Source organism: Sus scrofa, chromosome 8 (assembly GCF_054392235.1).
Source record: "Sus scrofa isolate SSC_HxYL_T2T_F1_AM1 chromosome 8, Sscrofa_HxYL_maternal_Yorkshire_Landrace_v2.0, whole genome shotgun sequence".
NCBI lineage: Eukaryota > Metazoa > Chordata > Mammalia > Artiodactyla > Suidae > Sus > Sus scrofa.
In genome coordinates, this window is record NC_139390.1 from 82220556 (window position 1) to 82239722 (window position 19167).

General features: G+C 40.8%; 1 protein-coding gene and 1 long non-coding RNA gene across 38 annotated transcripts in view; one reads left to right on the plus strand and one right to left on the minus strand.

Moving 5' to 3' along the window:
* Nucleotides 1-19167, minus strand: part of TRIM2 (tripartite motif containing 2) — a 191670-nt gene continuing 172503 nt past the window's right edge. For all 37 annotated transcript variants that reach the window (XM_084972648.1, XM_084972641.1, XM_084972635.1 and 34 more), the window contains 3 exons: nt 17991-18061; nt 12691-12831; nt 1-4899 (listed from right to left, as the gene is read on the minus strand). In XM_084972648.1, coding sequence (XP_084828774.1) covers nt 4747-4899; nt 12691-12831; nt 17991-18061 — 365 coding nt within the window. In that variant the 3' untranslated portion in view covers nt 1-4746. The remainder of the gene's footprint in view (nt 4900-12690; nt 12832-17990; nt 18062-19167) is intronic.
* On the plus strand, nt 5233-12363 carry LOC146400901 (uncharacterized). The gene is made up of 2 exons (XR_014812804.1): nt 5233-5298; nt 8835-12363. It is a non-coding gene; the product is annotated as an uncharacterized LOC146400901 (long non-coding RNA).

Sequence of the window (19167 nt, forward strand, 5' to 3'; positions counted from 1 at the left end):
TGGAGAAAACAAGCTTTATTATAATGATTTGAGATTTTGTGCATGGTCAAGATATACACATAAATCTTGTTTCTCCTATGTTTCAAGACAATTAATTTAAAGATTTATTGTAGACTAAAGCATCCAAAATACTGTGGTACGTATGTAGCTACGAACATACAAACACTTTGATGCACAGCGTTCATTCTTTTCTTTAAATAGGCAGTCAGCATTTTGATTCATAAAAGAACAAATGGTGAGAATCTATCCGTGTCAGTGTCAGAGAGAGCAAGACTTAGTGTTCTCTACACAAAACGTATGAAACAGACCTATAAAGATGGAATGTACAAAATTAAAAAAAAGAAGAAGCAAAAACCCCTCATCCTCATTACATAGGATTGAAAGGCTATAGAATTGAGAATGATATAAAGAATTCTAAGCATACACTCTGTTGATGACAGAACATTCCCGTGTCATAAAGCAAAGACATTGAGTTTAAGGCTGTGTTGCTTTCAAAAGTTAATGGACGTGCTGTACATTCATTGGAACAACATAGCCAATTTATTCACCTATTTTCAAACAGGAATAGCTTTCATACGTTCTCCACAAACAGACCACACAATCACTGCCACACAATTCATCTTCAGAAAATTTAAGATTAACACCATGATTTGTAGCTTACTGTCATTTAAAACAAAACCAAAAAAATTATTTATTTATACCAAACACATCTTTATTGGGCACTTAGTTTCCTTTATGGCAATGCTAGATTCCTAGTTATCAAAAATATTAAAATAACTGTAAGTTTAAAACCCTGCGACATTTACAGAATGCAACAGTATCACGATTTTTGATTTTAAGCAAAATGAGACAATGTTTGCAGCAAATAGCTTTGATTTTATCCTACCTGGAAAGGTCTTACTTTTCAATGATTAAACTAAAAATAGCCCTCCTTTTTCAGAAGCTGGTGAAGGGAGGATATTAAGAGTCCCAATGTCCAGAAAGGTTTTTCCCATCTGAAGTCATCTCCAGATTACCTGACATTTATCTGCTATGTCTTCCAATGAACTCGATAGGTATTACCAAAGCATTTATGTGAATCCTTCCATGTTAAGGCTCCACAGACACTTGCTAGTGTACTGCTATTCCAGTTCACTCCATTAGAACATACCCTGTATACTTAATTGCAGAAGCAAGTGTGTTCTAGTTGCATGGACGTCTTAGTACTTACTTGCCTCAAATCTAGTCAAAGAGGAAATTAAAATAAGGAAATGTGGAGACTTTAGTTGCTGAAGGCTAAAGTTTGAACAAAATACCAAGAACCATTTTTTCCCCCAAAAAATGGTTAATAGTCATAAAGGCTTTTTATTCACTCATTTCTAGACGGTCAAGTGACTCTCCACCCACCTCCCGTGTCCAGCAGGGGAGGTCTGTCTGGGAGAGGCAGGTACGGACATCTGTAACGGGGGAGGGAGTGCACTGTCACCGACCTTTACATTCCAACTGGCAACGTTCTGCCATAAGTGCCCAGGGGAAATCTGAATGGGTCTCTTTTCAGTGCTACTTATCATGAATGTATGACAGGATCTGTACACTTGACAAAGAGAAATCAAACAATAATGGTAGCCCGGCGGGGGGGGGGGGAAGCCTCACTTATTTGAATATCCTTCTCAGTTTACTAGAAACCATTTTCCATAGAATGTGACAAAACTTCATTGAAATCTTGTCTATTCGTGTCTTAGCAGCAGCACTTTTCTCCCCTAAGATATGCTTACTGGGAAATACAGTAAATGCACATATGTATCCAATTTTGAAATCTTATCTATATTTTAAGATTAACCATATTTTGGCGAAAATATGGTGTTTCCTGGAGTGCCCATGTGTTTTAGGAACAGACAGTGGAACAGGTCTGAATTATAATATCTCTTTCTTTCATTTCAGTTTCACTCCAATACTGGCATGGAAAAAAATTAGCTCTGTATTCCATCTACTATTGAGATAGCCAGTCTGATATGTTTGGATAGCTGGTTAATTTCCAAATTCACAAGTATAATTTAAATGTGCCAAAAACCACAATAAAACCCTTTTAAGTAAGCTAGTCTTAAGATCAATGGCCTAGGACACAATCTAAAATAGGAAACCATTTTCACTTGTGAAAAAATAAACTAAAATGAATTTTACCGATTTTAAAAGTTTACTTTTAGACATTTTAGGAGCTATCAAGCGTCTAGCTTATCTTTTACGGAGAATGTTAGTAAACAGTAAAATGGGATTCCCTCTCTAGAATGTAAGCTCCAAGGGGGCAGGGAATTTTGTCTGTTTTATCCATCACTGTATCTCTAGTGTCTAGAACAGGGCCTGGCACCCAACAAGCACTCATTAAATAAGAATGTTTAAATTCAAAGGCTTAGGTCCCTGACTTTAGAATACGATGTCTTAGTTTAACGTTCTAAAAATGTTCTTGAATTTTACAACTTTGTCACAGACTCAAATATTTTGAAAACTCTACCTAAGAAAATATGAAACCTAAATGTAAATCTGGCTGAAGAAAATGTTTTTAAGAGGTTGATTTGGGCATAATAAATTTGATAGATAATTGAAAGTAGCTAGATTTCCCTTCTCGATTTAAAAAAGTCCTCTATAAGAGAATGGCGGAATTAGAAATTAATCAGCAATAAGCATCACATTCACATAGTTATACATGTGGGAAATGTTGTCTTATAGTAAGTACAGTGCTAAGGTGCTTTCAGTGAAAAAGGTCCCAAAGTCATTACCGAAAATGTCAAACATGACATCCTATTTGGTAGAACTGAGTAGAAAGTTAAACAGTGGAAATAGGCCACGTCTTATTTTATAGCATCAGTGACAGAGTAACGATTGACTAAATGATTCTTAACATTTTTCAAAACGCATTTATACTTAGTTTATTTTTTATTTAAAAAAATTGGGGGGGCCACACCCAGGGCACATGGAATTTCTGGGCCAAGGATTGAACCCGTGCCACAGCAGTGACAATGCCAGATCCTTAACCTGCTGTACCCCAAGGAAACTCCTATACTTACTTTAAATTAAGTGTAACTCAAGTTCGGAGTTCCTGTTGTGTAAGAGTCCGACTTAGTATCCACAAGAATGTGGGTTCGATCCCTGACCTAGCTCGGTGGATTAAGGATGCAGCATTGCTGTGGCTGTGGTGTAGGCTGCAAATGTGGCTTGGATCCAGTGTTGCTGTGGCTGTGGTGCAGGCCGGCTGCTGCAACTCTGATTCAACCCCTAGCCTGGGAACCTCCATATGCCACAGGTGCAGCCCTAACAACAACAACAACAAAAGGCAACAAGTTCAACTTTTCTTTCGACCTGTTTTTTGTTCTGTTTTATTTTTGAAAGCACAGAAGGCCATTTTCTGACAAAAAGTCAGCTGATACCAGCATTCCTGGAAAATGGCAAAAATTAAATCTGCTTTAGGGCTTTGCTCTACTCGGACGGCTTTAAACTGTGCAGTAAAGGAATGTGCTGAAGATGCTTCTGTCTTCTTCTGTCTTTCAGAGTGCTGCCTATTTTAAAACACCGAAGATTCAACGATATATATATATATATATATGATACATTCTACCTTACCCTAATCATGTATACATAGTCCTTTAATGCCTCTACTAGTCATTAGACGATAAATAACCATAACATGCCCTTACCTGTAATGCTTTCGAGATAACACAACTTTGGTAACACTTGCTTTCTAAGGGGAAACCGTTAAGCAATCACATGTCTTTGGTTGACACCATCAGTTCTCCAAAGGGCTGCTTATGGCTCTCTGTCCTAGGATACTGGTGTCCTACTGCACGTGCTGACGTTTTGCAGGAGGTAAAGCTTTTGCATTCATGAAGTGGAAGAGGAGAGACACAGGTGAGAACATGGCACAGACAACGCGACTGACTTTTCCTTGATGACATTCCAGTGCGTTAATCTGGAGTTCACGGGGCTGATGGTTTACCAGAAGGTAGCATCGCCATTGTAATAGGCTTTTCAAAGTATTAGGGATTTCAGGTTTCCCTGAAAATGTACTTTGTTTTCTTGATACCAAGTGAGCAGGGGAGAGGTGAAAAAAACACACGAAGATCTCTGATCCAACTCAAAAAGGATGGGGAATTTGCATTGACTTTCAGGTGCGAAACGGAAGAGCCTTGCTAATCCCAGATGGGAGGATTTTGCAAGACAAAGTTATTTTTCCTAAAGTAATTTATGTGCAGTGATTGGTAAACCCCCCCCCCAAAATGTCACAAGGGTACACCTACTGTAAAAGTGAGGTTAGAAGATCCCCTGGGTCTTGTGACCAAGGTTAAATAAAATATATAACTATAACCGATCTTGTTTTTGGAAGCTCTGCGCAAAAGCTACCACTCACAGGATTAACACATACCTTTAAATATTCTAGTTGCTTTTTTAATGCCTGTTTGACTTGCAAAATTAGTTTTACTACGTAAATCCCTGTCCTATAAGCCATAGTCCACAGGAGTAAAACTTTGCAGTTTTTTGTTTTGTTTTTTTACAGATTCAGTAGAAGAGATTTCTTTTTCTTCAACCCTAAGTGTGGATTACAGAAATCAGATATGCAGTTTTTTTAAGGAAATCGTTACATTCAGAAATGACCTTGGAAAGTTCACGATGATTCCTTCCAGTACGTAAAGTCTAGTATCATCTGGTCCTGCGTCGAGAAATCCATTCCAGTTTCTAGGGTAAGAACTTTGTAAGGGGGTGTCCAGCTGCCCACTGTTACTGAAGGTACCGATAGACCTTGAAACAGTGGTTTCCAGAGTCTGCAACCACCACGTGGCCGTCTGAAGTGAGAGCCAGGCCTTGGGGGCCGTAGAGTGGGTCAGCAGAGGTGTTAATGTAGGACAAAAACGATCCGCTTCCATCAAAAACCTGTAAATATAAAGTCAGAGTGGGAAAGGAAAAGTTATAGTAATAGGATGCTGTTATTACTGTCGGGGTTAGAAAACCCTTGATGCTAATGTTTTTAATATAAACGCCTGTGTGCAACCCCTCCAGGTTTGTTTAGGTCATTATCACAGACAAGCCCTCCCCCTCCACGGACCTGGCTTTTCCTCTCGTCTATGCTCCAAGGTCAATGACAAGGACATGCCGTGGGCCATAGGATCTCCCTCACATTCTGACAGTGCTCACATATGGGGGTAATAGCCCTGGACGGTGCCTGGAGAATAAATGACCCTTACTTCTCACTTTCTCCCCTTCCAGCCTCAGAGCCTTCTTTTATTCCCAATCAGCAGCTGGACCATAGAAGAATGATCTGAGTCACAATGTGTAAGGAGAAAAAATAGAGATGATTTTTTTTTTTTTTTTACTTTCCAGAAAAGAGTATGTTAGACCAAGTCAGTGGTTCAGCACATCCGTTTGGATCTTCTTTGGTCTGTAGGCTTCCAGGAAATAAAAGGCACACTTCTCCTTCACAGGCCCAGACTGGTTTCTTCCGACCATTCTGGTTGGTGCAAAGGGGGCTTCAAAAGGCAGGGTAACTAGCCAGGTGCTCTGAGAGACACGATATAAAGAACTCAGTGTCTGTGGCCCTAACAGAACTGCTTTGTGGACCTAGTTCCCTGTCTGCTTCTGGCTTCCCATCAGATGCAGAATGCCTCTTTCAAATGTCGATGTCTACTGGGATAATTAAGCAAGATAAATATACTGGAGAAATAAAAGCATTCAGTGCTACGTTTATTTATTTATTAAATTTTTGGCTTTTGTCTTTTTTAGGGCCAGACCCGAGGCAAATGGAGGTTCCCAGGCTAGGGGTCGAATCAGAGCTATAGCTGCTGACCTACACCACAGCCACAGCAATGTAGGATCCGAGCCATGTCTGCGACCTACACTACAGCTCATGGCAAGGCCAGATCCTTAACCCACTGAGGAAGGCCAGGGATCAAACCTGTGCCCTCATGGATACTAGTTGGGTTCATTAACCACTGAGCCACGACGGGAACTCCCCATTCAGTGCTGCATTTCACAGCCCTTTTCCTACGAAGTAGATACCTGTGTCAGGTTCAAACTGCTGGCCATGGCGGTCCTCAAAGAGACACCTGAAAGCGCCTAGGTCTTACAGTTAACCTATACAAACCACACAGGTAAGGATGAACTGCCCCGTCTGTAAATGCATGTTTAGGTCCATGCAATGACTACAGAGAGAGATTCGAGAAAAGTCTTCCTTCAGTGAGGATTGGAAAGCTTTGTTTTTAATTTAGAGGAAAATCAAATTTATTTGCATCATGGGCCCCTCTGATAGTCTGACAAAGACTACAGACCTCATCACAAAATAGTGGGGGTTTTCTGTTTTGTTTTGTTTGTTTTGGGGGGCTACACCTGTGGCATATGGAAGTTCCCAGGCTAGGAGTCGAATCAGAGCTGTAGCTGCCAGTCTACACCCCAGCCACAGCAAGGTGGAATCCAAGCCACATCTGCAATCTACAGCACAGCTGACTGCAATGCCGGATCCTTAACCCACTGAGTGAGGCCAGGGACTGAACTCACATCCACATGGATATTAGTTGGGTGCATAACCTGCTGAGCCACAATGGGAACTCCCATAAAATAGCGTTTTAGTGTTTTGTTTTGTTTTTTTTTCTGGAATGTAACCAGTTTTATGATTATTTCTATCCAATCAAAATGCCAAATGCCATTCATGATATCATTGCTCCTAAACCATGAAAACATATTTAAATTCATTATTAATATTACTTTTTTTGGTTCTTTTTTTAAGTTTTGAAATAATTATAGATTCAAAAGAAAATTGCAGAGATAGTACAGAGCGATTCTGTGTACATTTCATCCAGTTCCCCCCTGTGGTTACATCTTCTGTCATGTAGCACAATAAAAAACCCAGGAAATTCATGCTGGGATGTGTGCACGTCATTTTATCACAGGTAACCCCTGCAGTCAATACACAGAACTCTTCCATCATCACAGAGATCTCCCTTGTGCTGCCGTTTTTGGCCACAGAGGATGTTTCTAGGCCAGGGATTGAACCCTGGCCACAGCAGCAGCCTGAGCCTTGGCAGTGACAATGCCTAATCCTTAACCTGCTAGGCCATCAGGGAACTCCTCCCTTTTTATAGTCATACCTACTCCCTTTCTCCCACTACCTCTAACTCTTGCCAACCGCAAATCTATTTTCTTTCCGTATAATTTTGTCATTTTGAGAATGTTACCAAAATGGAATCATAGAGCATGTGATTTTTTTTTTTTTTTTTTGCTTTTTAGGGCCGCACTTGAGGCATGCATGTGATGTTTTGAAAGTGGCTTTTTCTCACTCAACTTGTGCCCTTGACATACATCAAAGTTAGGTGTGTCATTAGTCTTTTTATATTCCGCAGAGTGGCTATACCAGTTTGTTTGGCCACTAACCTATTGAAAAACATACTGGTTATTTTCAGTCTTTGGCCATTCCAAATAAAACTTCTATGCATAACAATTTACTAGGTTATAATAAGGTTAAATGCCCCTGCAATTACTGAGTTTTATGGCAAGCGTGTGCTTAATTTTTTAAGAACTTGCCCAACTATTTTCAAGGCTATCATTTTACATTCCCACTAGCAATGTATGAGAGAGCTAGTTTTTCTGCATGCTTACCAGCATTTGGCATTATCAATGTTTTAAATTTTAGCTGTTCTAACAAGTGCATAGTAATAATTCATCAGAGTCTTAGTTTGCACTTCCCCAACATCTAGTGATACAGAACATCTTTTCACGTGCATAATGACCTGTTCAGTGAAACTTCTCTTCATGTCTTTTGCCTACTCTCTAACTGTACTGTTTGGTTCTTTTATTCTGAGACTCATTATATGTTTTAGCTATAAGTCCTTCGTCTGGTAATGTGGTTTATAAATATCTTCTCCCAGTTCATTGCATGTCTTTTTATCCTCTTAACAGAGTCTTTCATAGAGTAAAAGTTTTTAATGTTGATGCAGTCAAATGTGTTGATTTTTTTCTTTTATGGATCATATTTTTGGTATCACGTCTAAAAATTCTTTACCAAGCCCTATATCCCAAAGATTTTCTTAGAATCTTCTAAAAGTTTGTATTCTAAAACATCATCTTCTAAAAGTTTTTTGTTTTGTTTTTTTAACGGCCACACTTGTGGCATAGGGAAGTTCTTGGGCTAGGGGTAGAATTGGAGCTACAGCTGAGGCCTATACCACATCCATTGCAACACTGGATCCAAGCCACATCTGCAACTTATACATCTGCACCTTGAGGCAACACTGAATCCTTAACCCACTGAGCAAGGCCAGGGGTTGAACCTGTATCCTCCAGAGACAACATTGGGTCCTTAATCTGCTGAGCCAACAACAGGAACTCCTAAAAATTTTATAGTTTTACATTTTTCATTTAAGTCTATGATCTTGTTTGAGTTTATTTTTATGTACGGTGAGGTTCATTTCCTTTTCTCTGTGGAGACCTTAACTGCTCTAGCCCCATTTGTTGAAAAGGCTATCATTTCTCCATTAAATTGCCTTTGCACCTTTACCAAAAATCAGTTGATTGTATGTATGTGGGTGTCTCTTCTGTTCCACTGATCCACATGCCTATCCCTCCACTAATATCACACAGTCTAGATGACTACAGCTATATAATAGCTAAATAATAACTCATGAAACCAGCTGGAGGGATTCCTCTAGTTCTCCTTTTTTTTCAAAATTGTTTTAGTTATTCTAGACCCTTTACCTTTCCATATAAATTTTAAGATAATTTTGTCTATATCTACAAGAATTTCTGTTGAAATTTTGTGGTAAACCTGTATGTCAGTTTGGGAACAACTGACTTTTTTTCTTTTTCTTTTGTCTTTTTAGAGCTGCACCAGTATTCCTAGGCTAGGGGTTAAATCGGAGCTGCAGCTGCCGGCCTACGCCACAGCCACAGCTAGGCCAGATCCCAGCTACATCTGCCACCTACACCACAGTTCATGGCAACACTGGATCCTTAACCCACAGAGTGAGGCCAGGGATTGAACCCGAAACCTCATGAATACCAGTTGGGATCTTTACTGCTGAGACACAATGGGAACGCCTGACTTTTTTTCTTGAGTCTTGCGATCCATGTAAACAGTACATCTCCCCACTTATTTAGATCTTCTTTTCTTTCTTTCATTAGCATTTTAGTTTTTAGATATATATACTAGACATGCTTTGTTATTACATCTAAATATTTCCATTTTTCAGCAACTGTAAATGGTATTGATTTTACTATTTTTTGTTTTTATTTTAGGATGCAGAGTATTTTGATTTTTTTTTTTTTTTTTTTTTTTCTTTTTAAGGCTGCTCCTGTGGCATATGGAAGTTCCTAGGCTAGGGGTCGAAATGGAGCTGCAGCTGAGGCCTACGCACAGACATTAACCCTAACTTAGGCTGCAGCTTGCGGCAACACCGGATGCTTAACCCACTGAGCCAGGCCAGGGATCGAACCCACATCTTGAGAGAGACAACATCAAGTCCTCAACCTGCTGAGCCACAATGGGAACTCCACTGGTATTGTATTTTAAATTTTGGTTTCCACATGTTTGTTGTGGTAGCAACAGAAATACCATTGATTATTGTATGCTGATCTTGTATCCTGTGACCTTGCTGAACTCTTTTATTAGTTCTAGGAATTGACTGTCTTGTAGATCCCTTGATATGTATATATATATATTTGTTTGTTTGTTTGTTTTAGGGCCACACTCGTGGTATATGGAAGTTCCCAGGCTAGGGGTCTAATCAGAGCTACAGCTGCTGGCCTATACTACAGCCACAGCAACGCAGGAGCCAAGCTTCATCTGCAACCTACCCCACAGCTCAAGGTGATGCTGGATCCTTAACCCACTGAGTGAGGCCAGCGATTGAACCTGCAATCTCATGGTTCCTAGTCAGATTCGTTTCTACTTCGCCACAACGGGAACTCTTAGATCCCTTGATATATTTTTATGTAAATAATCACGTTATCTGCAAATGGGGACAGTTTCTTTCTTTCTAATTTGTACGTTTCTTATTTCATTTTCTTTTCCTGTTGTATTGGCTAGAACTTCTAACATGACGTTAAGAATGGTGAGAGCAGTGCCCTGTTCTTGATCTTAGAGGAAAAGCTTTCAGTCTTTCACCATTAAGTATGGTGTTAGCAGTAGGTTTTCATAGACATTCTTTTATCAAACTCAGAAAGTTCATATATATTTCTAGTTTTCTGAGCTTTTTAAATTAATAGGTATTGAATCTTATCAAATGCTTTTTCTGCATCAATTGATATGGCCATATTATTTTTATGCTTTAGCCATTTAATATGGTGGATTAAACTGATTTGTTTTCTTTTTTGGCCATGCCTGCGGCATGTGGAAGCTCCTGGGTCAAGGATGGAACCCATGTCAAAGCAGTGACCCAAGCGACTACAGTGACAACACTGGATCCTTAACATGCTAAGCCACAAGGGAACTCCTACACTGATTTTTTTAAAATGCTGAACCAGCCTTGCATTCTTGGAAAAAACCCCACTTGACCATGGAAAGATTTTCACATATTGCTGAACTCTACTATTAAATTTTTTTTTGCTTCTATATTCATGAGGAATATGGTCTATTCTTTATTTTTAAGATTTTTATTTATTTATTTTTTACTAAAAAAAATTTTTTTTTGTCTTTTTGTCTTTTCTAGGGCTGCACCCAGAGCACATGGAGGTTCCCAGGCCAAGGGTCCAATTGGAGCTGTAGCTGCTGGCCTATGCCATAGCCACAGCAACTCCAGACCCAAGCCACGTCTGCAAACTACACCACAGCTCACGGCAATGCCAGATCCTCAACCTACTGAGTGAGGCCAAGGATTGAACCCGAAACCTCATGGTTCCTAGTCAGATTCATTAACCACTGAGCCACAACAGGAACCCCATGATTTTTATTTTTTATTATAGTTGATTTACAACGTTCTGTCAGTTTCTGCTGTACAGCAAAGTGACCCAGTCACATACACACACACATTCTTTTTCTCACATTACCCTCCGTCATGTTCTATCACAAGTGACTAGATATACTTCCCTGTGCTACACAGTAGGTTCTCATTGCTTATCCACTCTTTTTGATTACAGTTGATTTACAATATTGTGCCAATTTATGCTGTACTACAGTTTTCTTTTTTGTACTATTTTAGTCTAGCTTTGGTATCATTGCATCAGTAGCTGAGTTGGAAAGTGAACTGTAAATTATTCCCTTGTCTATTTTCTGGAAGAAATCGAACTGGTGCCAATTGTCTTTAAACATCTGGGTTCTTGATTTGACTTATTCTCCAATGAAACCATTTGAGTCTGGAAATTTCTTTTGGGGGAGTTTGGAAATTATGAACTGAATTTCCTTAATAGCTATAGGGCTATTCAAATAATTTACTTTATATTGGGTGCATTGTAGGGTTTATAGTTTTTGAGAAATTGGTCAGTTTCATCTAAGTTGTCAAATTGATGCATGCCAATTCAGAGTTCCTTATAATCCTCTTGATGCCTGCAGGGTCTGAAATGATACTAGGTTTTTCTTTGTCAGTCTTACAAGTTTCATTATCTTTTCCAAGAGCCAACTTTCTGTTTCATCAATTTCCTCTATCTTTCTGTCTTGAATTTAACTGATTTCTAATACTACCTTTACTATTTCTTTCCTTCAGCTTGCTTTCAATTTTTTTTTTTTTTTTTTTTTTTTTAATGCCCACCCCTGAGACCGGGGATGGAAGTTCCTGGACTGGGGATTGAATCCGAGCCACAGCTACAACCCACACCACATCAGCCAAGACACTGGATCCTGTAACCCACTGCACCAGGCCGGGAATCCAACCCGTACCTCTGCAGTGACCTGAGCCACTGCAATCGCATGTTTAATCCAATGCCCTGTGGTGGGAACTCTGGTTTGTTTTGGTCTTCTCCTAGCTTCCTGAGGTGGGAGCTTGGGTTCTTGATTTGACTTATTCTCTGTTCTAATGTAGCATTTACTGCTATTTATTTCCCTTGCAGGTAGAATGGTGGTTACCAGTGAGTGAGGATGAGGGAGAAACTGGTCAAAGGGTATAAACTTCCAGTTAGAAAATCTATAAGCTCTGGGGACTCCATCGCACAGGGTGATGATAGTAAACTGTATTATGTTTTGCAAAGTTGCTAAAGGAGTAGAACTAAATGTTCTCACCACAAAAGATAAATGGTAATTATCAAATGCATCAAGATGCATGCATTAAATGTGTGCCATTGTTTTGTATGTCCATTACACCTCAATAAAGCTCAGAGAAAAAAGGAAAAAAAAAGAAATGATAATTATGGGACATGATGGAAGTTTTAGGTAAAGCTATAGTGGTTATCATTTTGTAATAAATAAGTGTATCAAATCAACCAGCTGCAATGTTATCTGTCAATTATATAGCAATACAGCTAGGGAAAAAAATTCCTTCTGGGCAATGTTTTAGCTGCATTCCACAAACTGATATGCAATAGTTGCATTTTCATTCAGGGATTGAACCTGCATCCTCATGGATGTTAGTCAGATTTGTTTCTGCTGAGCCACGACGGGGAACTCCCTAGACTGGTACTTCTGTTGATTTAAGGCCAATTACCTAACCAATGAATAAACAGAAAACATTCCAGTTCGGGGGACAGGCAATTCTTTGCCGTCAGCAAATACCAGCCACTCTTAAGAAATAAATCAGCGTTTGAATCTACCTGGATCCTGCTGTTGCCCCAGTCAGCTACGATGATGTTTCCATTTGAATCCACCGCTACCCCCGTGGGGGCATTAAACTGCCCATTTCCTTCTCCATTCGAGCCAAACTTCAACATGAATTCTCCTTCCTGATTAAACACCTGTATGAAATATTTTTAAATTATTATATTTTTCATTAAAAGAGTTAAGCAAACATTATGGCTTTTAAAAATATCTGAGTAGGTTATTTGAGACATTCTTTTAAGGAGGGGCAGTCACGCTATAAACCAGCTATGATGGAAAAAATTAAAATCATTTAAAAAGCGGGGGCAGTCTCCAAACTAGACCTCATATAACTTGTCACTCCCCAGTTTATGGCCTATATCTGACTTAGCATTTTTTTTGTTGTTGTTTTTTTTTGGTCTTTTCTAGGGCCACGCCAGCAGCATATGGAGGTTCCCAGGCTAGGGGTCGAATCGGAGCTATAGCTGCCAGCTTATGCCAGAGCCACAGCAATGCCAGGTCCGAGCCGAGTCTGCGACCTACACTACAGCTCACGGCAACGCTGGATCCTTAACCCATTGAGCAAGGCCAGGGATCAAACCCGCAACCTCATGGTTCCTAGTCGGATTCGTTAACCACTGATCCATGATGGGAACTCCTGACAGTGTTTGTTAAACCACTTCTTTTTTCTGGCTTCTATCTGTTTATTATTAAATACCGTGTAAAAATACTTTTGTTATAAATTATAAAATATATACAAATATGACAGACTATGAGTAAGCAAAGCTGTAATTTCCAACATTATTCTTTCCGCCTTTAAATATATAGCGAATTTCAAGAATGGGCATGGTATTTCTATCAGGATGGATGGTCACTCAGAGCTGAATCAGAGAAGGAAGCCAGATACTCAGAACTTATTACCATTTTACTAAGTTAACAAAGAAGAGTAGGCTTTACAGCAAGGAAAATTCACTGAGTAAGCGAGTAAGAGACGGGGTCGGCGGGGTCGGCGGAGGGAGGGGTGATGGCAGCCGGTGAATAAAAAAAAGACTTTTTAAAATAAACTTTTTCCAGGATATATTTTAGTTAAAACAGAGATTTTATATGACCCTGAGGCTTTAATAAGTAGAGCCTCTGACAGAGGGGAGGCTGATCCAAGTGGGTAGGTGGGAGGGGAGCTAAAGAGAACTCTTAAGAACTCTCAAATTCTCTATTATCTAATTCGGTTAAGCAGGGAGTTGTTGTTATTTAAATATTCTTATTCCTAGAGTGTTACCGAATTTGTATCAGTTGCAGATTACTTATTTTGAAAGAATTAAAATTTTAACAGGTGCTTAATAATAAGACTCTAAGCATGATTTTATCTTGAGGTGGTACGTGATGGTGACACTTGATGGTTTTGAACCATCCTCAGGATATTATGTGAAGCTTCCATTATCACGCAACTGACATGTGAAGAAATACTCATCACATCAGAAAGTCTACACGCAAGGCACCATCAGCCTGTATCTGCGCACAGAGCTAATCTGAAGACCATCTCTGGACATTTTAGAGATTCTTCTACTGCCATTTCTGTGACTTTGAAAGAGAGACACTGTTTCTTTTATTTATGTACGTTGTGAAAGTGAGATGCTTCCATCTCTCTCTCTCTCTCTTTTTTTTTTTCGTCTTTCTGCCTTTTCTAGGGCCGCTCCCTCCGCATATGGAGGTTCCCAGGCTAGGGGTTGAATCAGAGCTACAACTGCCGGCCTACACCAGAGCCACAGCAACTCGGGATCCGAGCCGTGTCTGCAACCTACACCACAGCTCACGGCAACGCCAGATCCTTAACCCACTGAGCAAGGCCAGGGATCGAACCCAAAACCTCATGGTTCCCAGTCGGATTCATTAACCACTGTGCCACAACAGGAACTCTGAAGACACTTCCGTCTCTAAAGCCTAAATTTTCTTTAAGATACAAAAAAAAGTCACGACCACTTCCTGAATTAATGACATACTTGCCGAGGCAGTGAGCTACCTCTTTGGTTCTTTGGAAAGATGGGAACCAGCTTTCACGAAGATGTCACATCTTTGAGCTCATTCCTGACATGTTTATCTCCTTTCCCATAAAACATTCTAGTTTTAAGGACCAAAACAAGGGTTGGTATGCTGGTGAGGACACACTCTGAACATGCCCCTATTAAGCTGTACAAATCATCATTTTGCCATGATTCAGATGGCTTATGCGCTTCTCCTCCATTCTGAAATAATGAATAGTGCCAAATTCAGTTTTAATGGTTTTGCAGTGGGAAAAAAATATACACGGGAGGGAGTGAAAGGAGGAACTAGACCCCTCGTTAGCGCTGACCTATAGGTCTGGTTTTTACACTGACCACCAGAGAGGTGCTGTGAGTCCAGAACCCTTGTTAACTGCCCAGTGTTGCACAGGAAACAAAGGCCCAACTATTCCGTACAAGCTACGTGGCAACCACTGCCAAAGAGAAGAGAAAAAGCAAGATGACGGGTTTTCTTAAATAAGAGGAAAACTGAGTGTAAATAACTGAACTAACACTACGGTACTGAAAATGTGAAGCGTTTTCATAATCTTAATTATAATAACAATTTCCACATTTTCTGTTTTTCCCATCTAAAATGTCAGTTAGTTGCTTATACTTATTCAGGTGAAAGTATATTAAGAGGCAGAAGGATAAGCTGAAATCATTTTTATAGCTTTGCTCTTTTTTTCTTTTTTGGCTGTGCCAGAGGCATGTGGAAGCTCTTGTGCCAGGGATCGAACCTACGTCACAGCAGTGACCCAAGGCACGGCAGTGACCACGTGGGATCCTCAACCTGCTGAGCCACCAGGGAACTGCCGGTTTTGCTTTCTAATAACAGTTGTGGTTTTTTTCCTGCCTTTTTTAGGGCCGCAGATGCAGCATACGGAGGTTCCCAGGCTAGGGGTCAAATCGGAGCTGTAGCTGCTGGTCTACACCACAACCACAGCAACACGGGATCTGAGCTGCATCTGCAACCTACACCACAGCTCACAGTAACGACGGATCCCTGACCCACTGAGCGAGGCCAGGAATTGAACCGACATCCCCGTGGATACTAGTTGGATTCATTTCTGATTCGCTGCAACAGGAACTTCCTAATAACAGATTTTTACAGATGGGTTTTGTAATTTTGATGACAATCCTTTTGATTTTAAAATTCTGCTCACCTCAAATACCACCTCCACTTGGAAGTCTTCCCTGATAGGCTTAGGTACAGACATCTCTATTTCTGGATATTTACAGAACTTTATATGTACCTATTTTTAAGAAATTGTTCATTGCTACAGCCTTGCATTTTGGTTCTTATATATATTCCATTTCCTCCCACAGTGTCATCAGGTGTCAAAAGGAGTTGACCCACATACCAGTGCCAGTTGATGCCTAGAGGCTGCCTGCAGTGCTGGGACAGGAAAGGCTCTGAGGCCACTGTTGGCGCTTAGTGGAAAAGAGCGACTGGATTAAGGTCACTGTCTTCTGGGGAAGGAGGGCAGCATCTATGCCAGACTTTGCTGGCCTTTGCACTGTGAAGACCTAGATCGGTTTCTTTCTGGTGGGAAGCACCAGGTTAAACGATGGTTCCTTTAGGCAGGAGTGAAGGGTAAGGAAGCGTGATAACAGCCTGAGTAGTGACGCTCATCGCACAGGACTGTTATACCCCCTGGGACGTTGGTCACAAGCCCAGGCCCTGCTGCCTATTTGCTCTGTTTCCCTCCTCCTCCAAAGACCTTTCCACTGTCCTTCCCTTTTCTGGTCTTTTTAGGGCCGCACCCGCAGCATATGGAGGTTCCCAGGCTAGGGGTCGAATCGGAGCTGTAGCTGGCAGCCTACACCACAGCCACAGCAACGCCAGATCCGAGCTGCCTCTGGGATCTACACCACAGCTCACGGCATCACCAGATCCTCAACCCACTGAGCGAGGCCAGGGATTGAACCTGCCACCTCATGGTTCCTAGTCGGATTCGCTAACCACTGCACCACCGTGGGAACTCCCGTCCTTTTCCTTTTAACAAGGCACCCCCACCACGAGGGCAGCAGCTCTGGAGATGACACAGCAGGAAGCAGGCTGCCCAGTGAACGAAGGTGGGCATTCTTTTCCTCATCCTGCCCCACCACCAAGGCCCCCAGTGCTCGCCTCTTGGCACAGGGACTTGGTACCCACCACCGCAGTTCAAGGCCTTTCCCCTTATTTACTCAGTTTATAGATACCTTCTTTCAGGAAGAGCTGGGGACATAAAGCAGGGAGGGACACAGACGAGAGTAGCTTTGGTTGTTGAAATCCTATCCTTAGCTACTATTCTAGTTCTCATCACTGCAAACTGTTCTTAAGTTGCGTTGCTCAATGATGGTCTTTAAGAGCAAACTTTAGTTTACGACACATTTTCTCCTCCAGTAGGTGAGACGTGTTTTGAACCACTTTATTGTTTCCTGATTTGCTCATAGCCGAAGTCAAAGCGCCCTCCTCCCTCTACCGGGTGGGAGAGTTTAGACATACTAAATTATGTGGAAGAAGGGGTGGACGCTGTTCCCTAAGGAACATCTAGGATGTAGGAAACGCTCTGGATGAATGTATGCCAGCGCCGTTCCCCTCCCCAGATCTGTTGTTCTAGCTGAGTTCTGATATCTCATTTGGTTTGAAAGGCCTGATGATGCAGAAAATTGAAAAAAAAAATGTGATCTGGTTTTAATTTACTGAAGAGCTGCAAGACATTAAGCTTCAGAAAGTTCTGGCTCCCTAAGTTCAAGGGATTGCTTTTTCAAATTTAATTTTCAAGGCACCTCCATGTACACCAGCTTCAAATTAAGAAACGTATGGCCACCATATTTTGTTCACTTTTCTGACTTTTCAAAGCCTGTATGTTCAAACAGAAACCCGTATTTTTTTTCTTTTTTCTTTTTTTGGGACCACACCAGTGGCATATGAAAGTTCCCAGGCTAGGGGTCCAATCGGAGCCGCAGCTGCCGGCCTACGCCACAGCCACAACAACTTGGGATCCGAACTGCATCTGTGACCTACACCATAGCTCACGGCAACGCTGGATCCCCGACCCACTGAGTGAGACTAAGGATCGAACCTGTGTCCTTATGTATACTAGTCAGATTTGTTTTCACTGTGCCACAACGGAAACTCGGGAAACCTACATCTTTAAGGAGGAGCAAAAATCTACTCTTTCAGATTAACTCCTCTACGTTCTGGGTGTCTATGTGGGCATTACGTTTTCTTCCAGACCGATTCCTCAATCAAAGCAGTTAAAAGTTAACAACAATTGATCAGTTCGTGGTACCTTGACAGAATGATTATGGAAATCTGTAACAATAATTTCATTATTGCTATTTACAGCTGCAAAATGGGGACCTGAAATAAAGATAGGAAAAAAGATATGTGATGACTGTAACAACAACAATGATTACAACACAGTAATTACAAGACATAATATTAACTTAGTTATTTAAGAAAGCACAAAGAATCGTCAACCCAGTCCTTGAAAGAGTATTCAGCCAGACCTCTGGCTGCAGATAACATGGATTCTATAGCATCCTACGCCTGGGACGGTCTTCTCTGCCTTCTTCCAATCAAGCCAAGAGCTCCAGCAGCCCTCAGGAAGTGGGATGAGCAATAAGCATGGGAATTCATTCTCTGCACCAGCATCTGAAAGTCACACCTGCCAGCTGCCCTGGGAGTCACATGGGACCCTCAGCTCCCACTGTGGAGGGACATGGTGACTCTCAGCGCAGGGAAACAAGTTCCAACATGCAATATTTTTCTTGGAGTTCCTGTCGTGGCTCAGGGGTAATGAACCCAACTAGTATCCATGAAGACACAGGTTCGATCCCTGGCCTTGCTCAGTGGCTTAAGGATCTGGCGTTGCCGTGAGCTGTGGTGTAGGTCACAGATATGGCTCATATCTGGCATTGCTGTGGCTGTGGCCGTGGCTCCGATTCGATCCCTAGCCTGGGAACTCCAATATGCCATAGGTGAAGCCTTAAAAAGACATATATATATATATATATATATATATATATATATATATATATACACATTTTTTTTTTTTTCCTTAAGCTGAGCAGAAACCCACACATTATAATTTTGGTGACATTCAGAACCTGGCAGAACTGGAGACAAAGCATAAAGAAAGATTATGCAAATTAATGTTAAATGCCAGAAGCATCCATAAGAAAATCAATAAACCATGTTTAGCATATGTAAAAAACAAAGTAAGCTTGTGATTGCAAGGTGGTGCACTAACAAAGAAGTCAGAGACTGCCTTTCCTGTGCTTAGCAAATATTCTAAACTTCTGCTCTCTTATAAACACCTAGAAAGCTGAAAAATACTCTCTTTCAGAAGCTCTTTAAATAAGTCTACAGCTAGGTGGAAACAGGAGTGTCTCCATTGTTTCACAAACATTTTTTTTTTTTTAAAAGACTTTATTTTAAAGTTAATGCTTTACTTATTATTAACA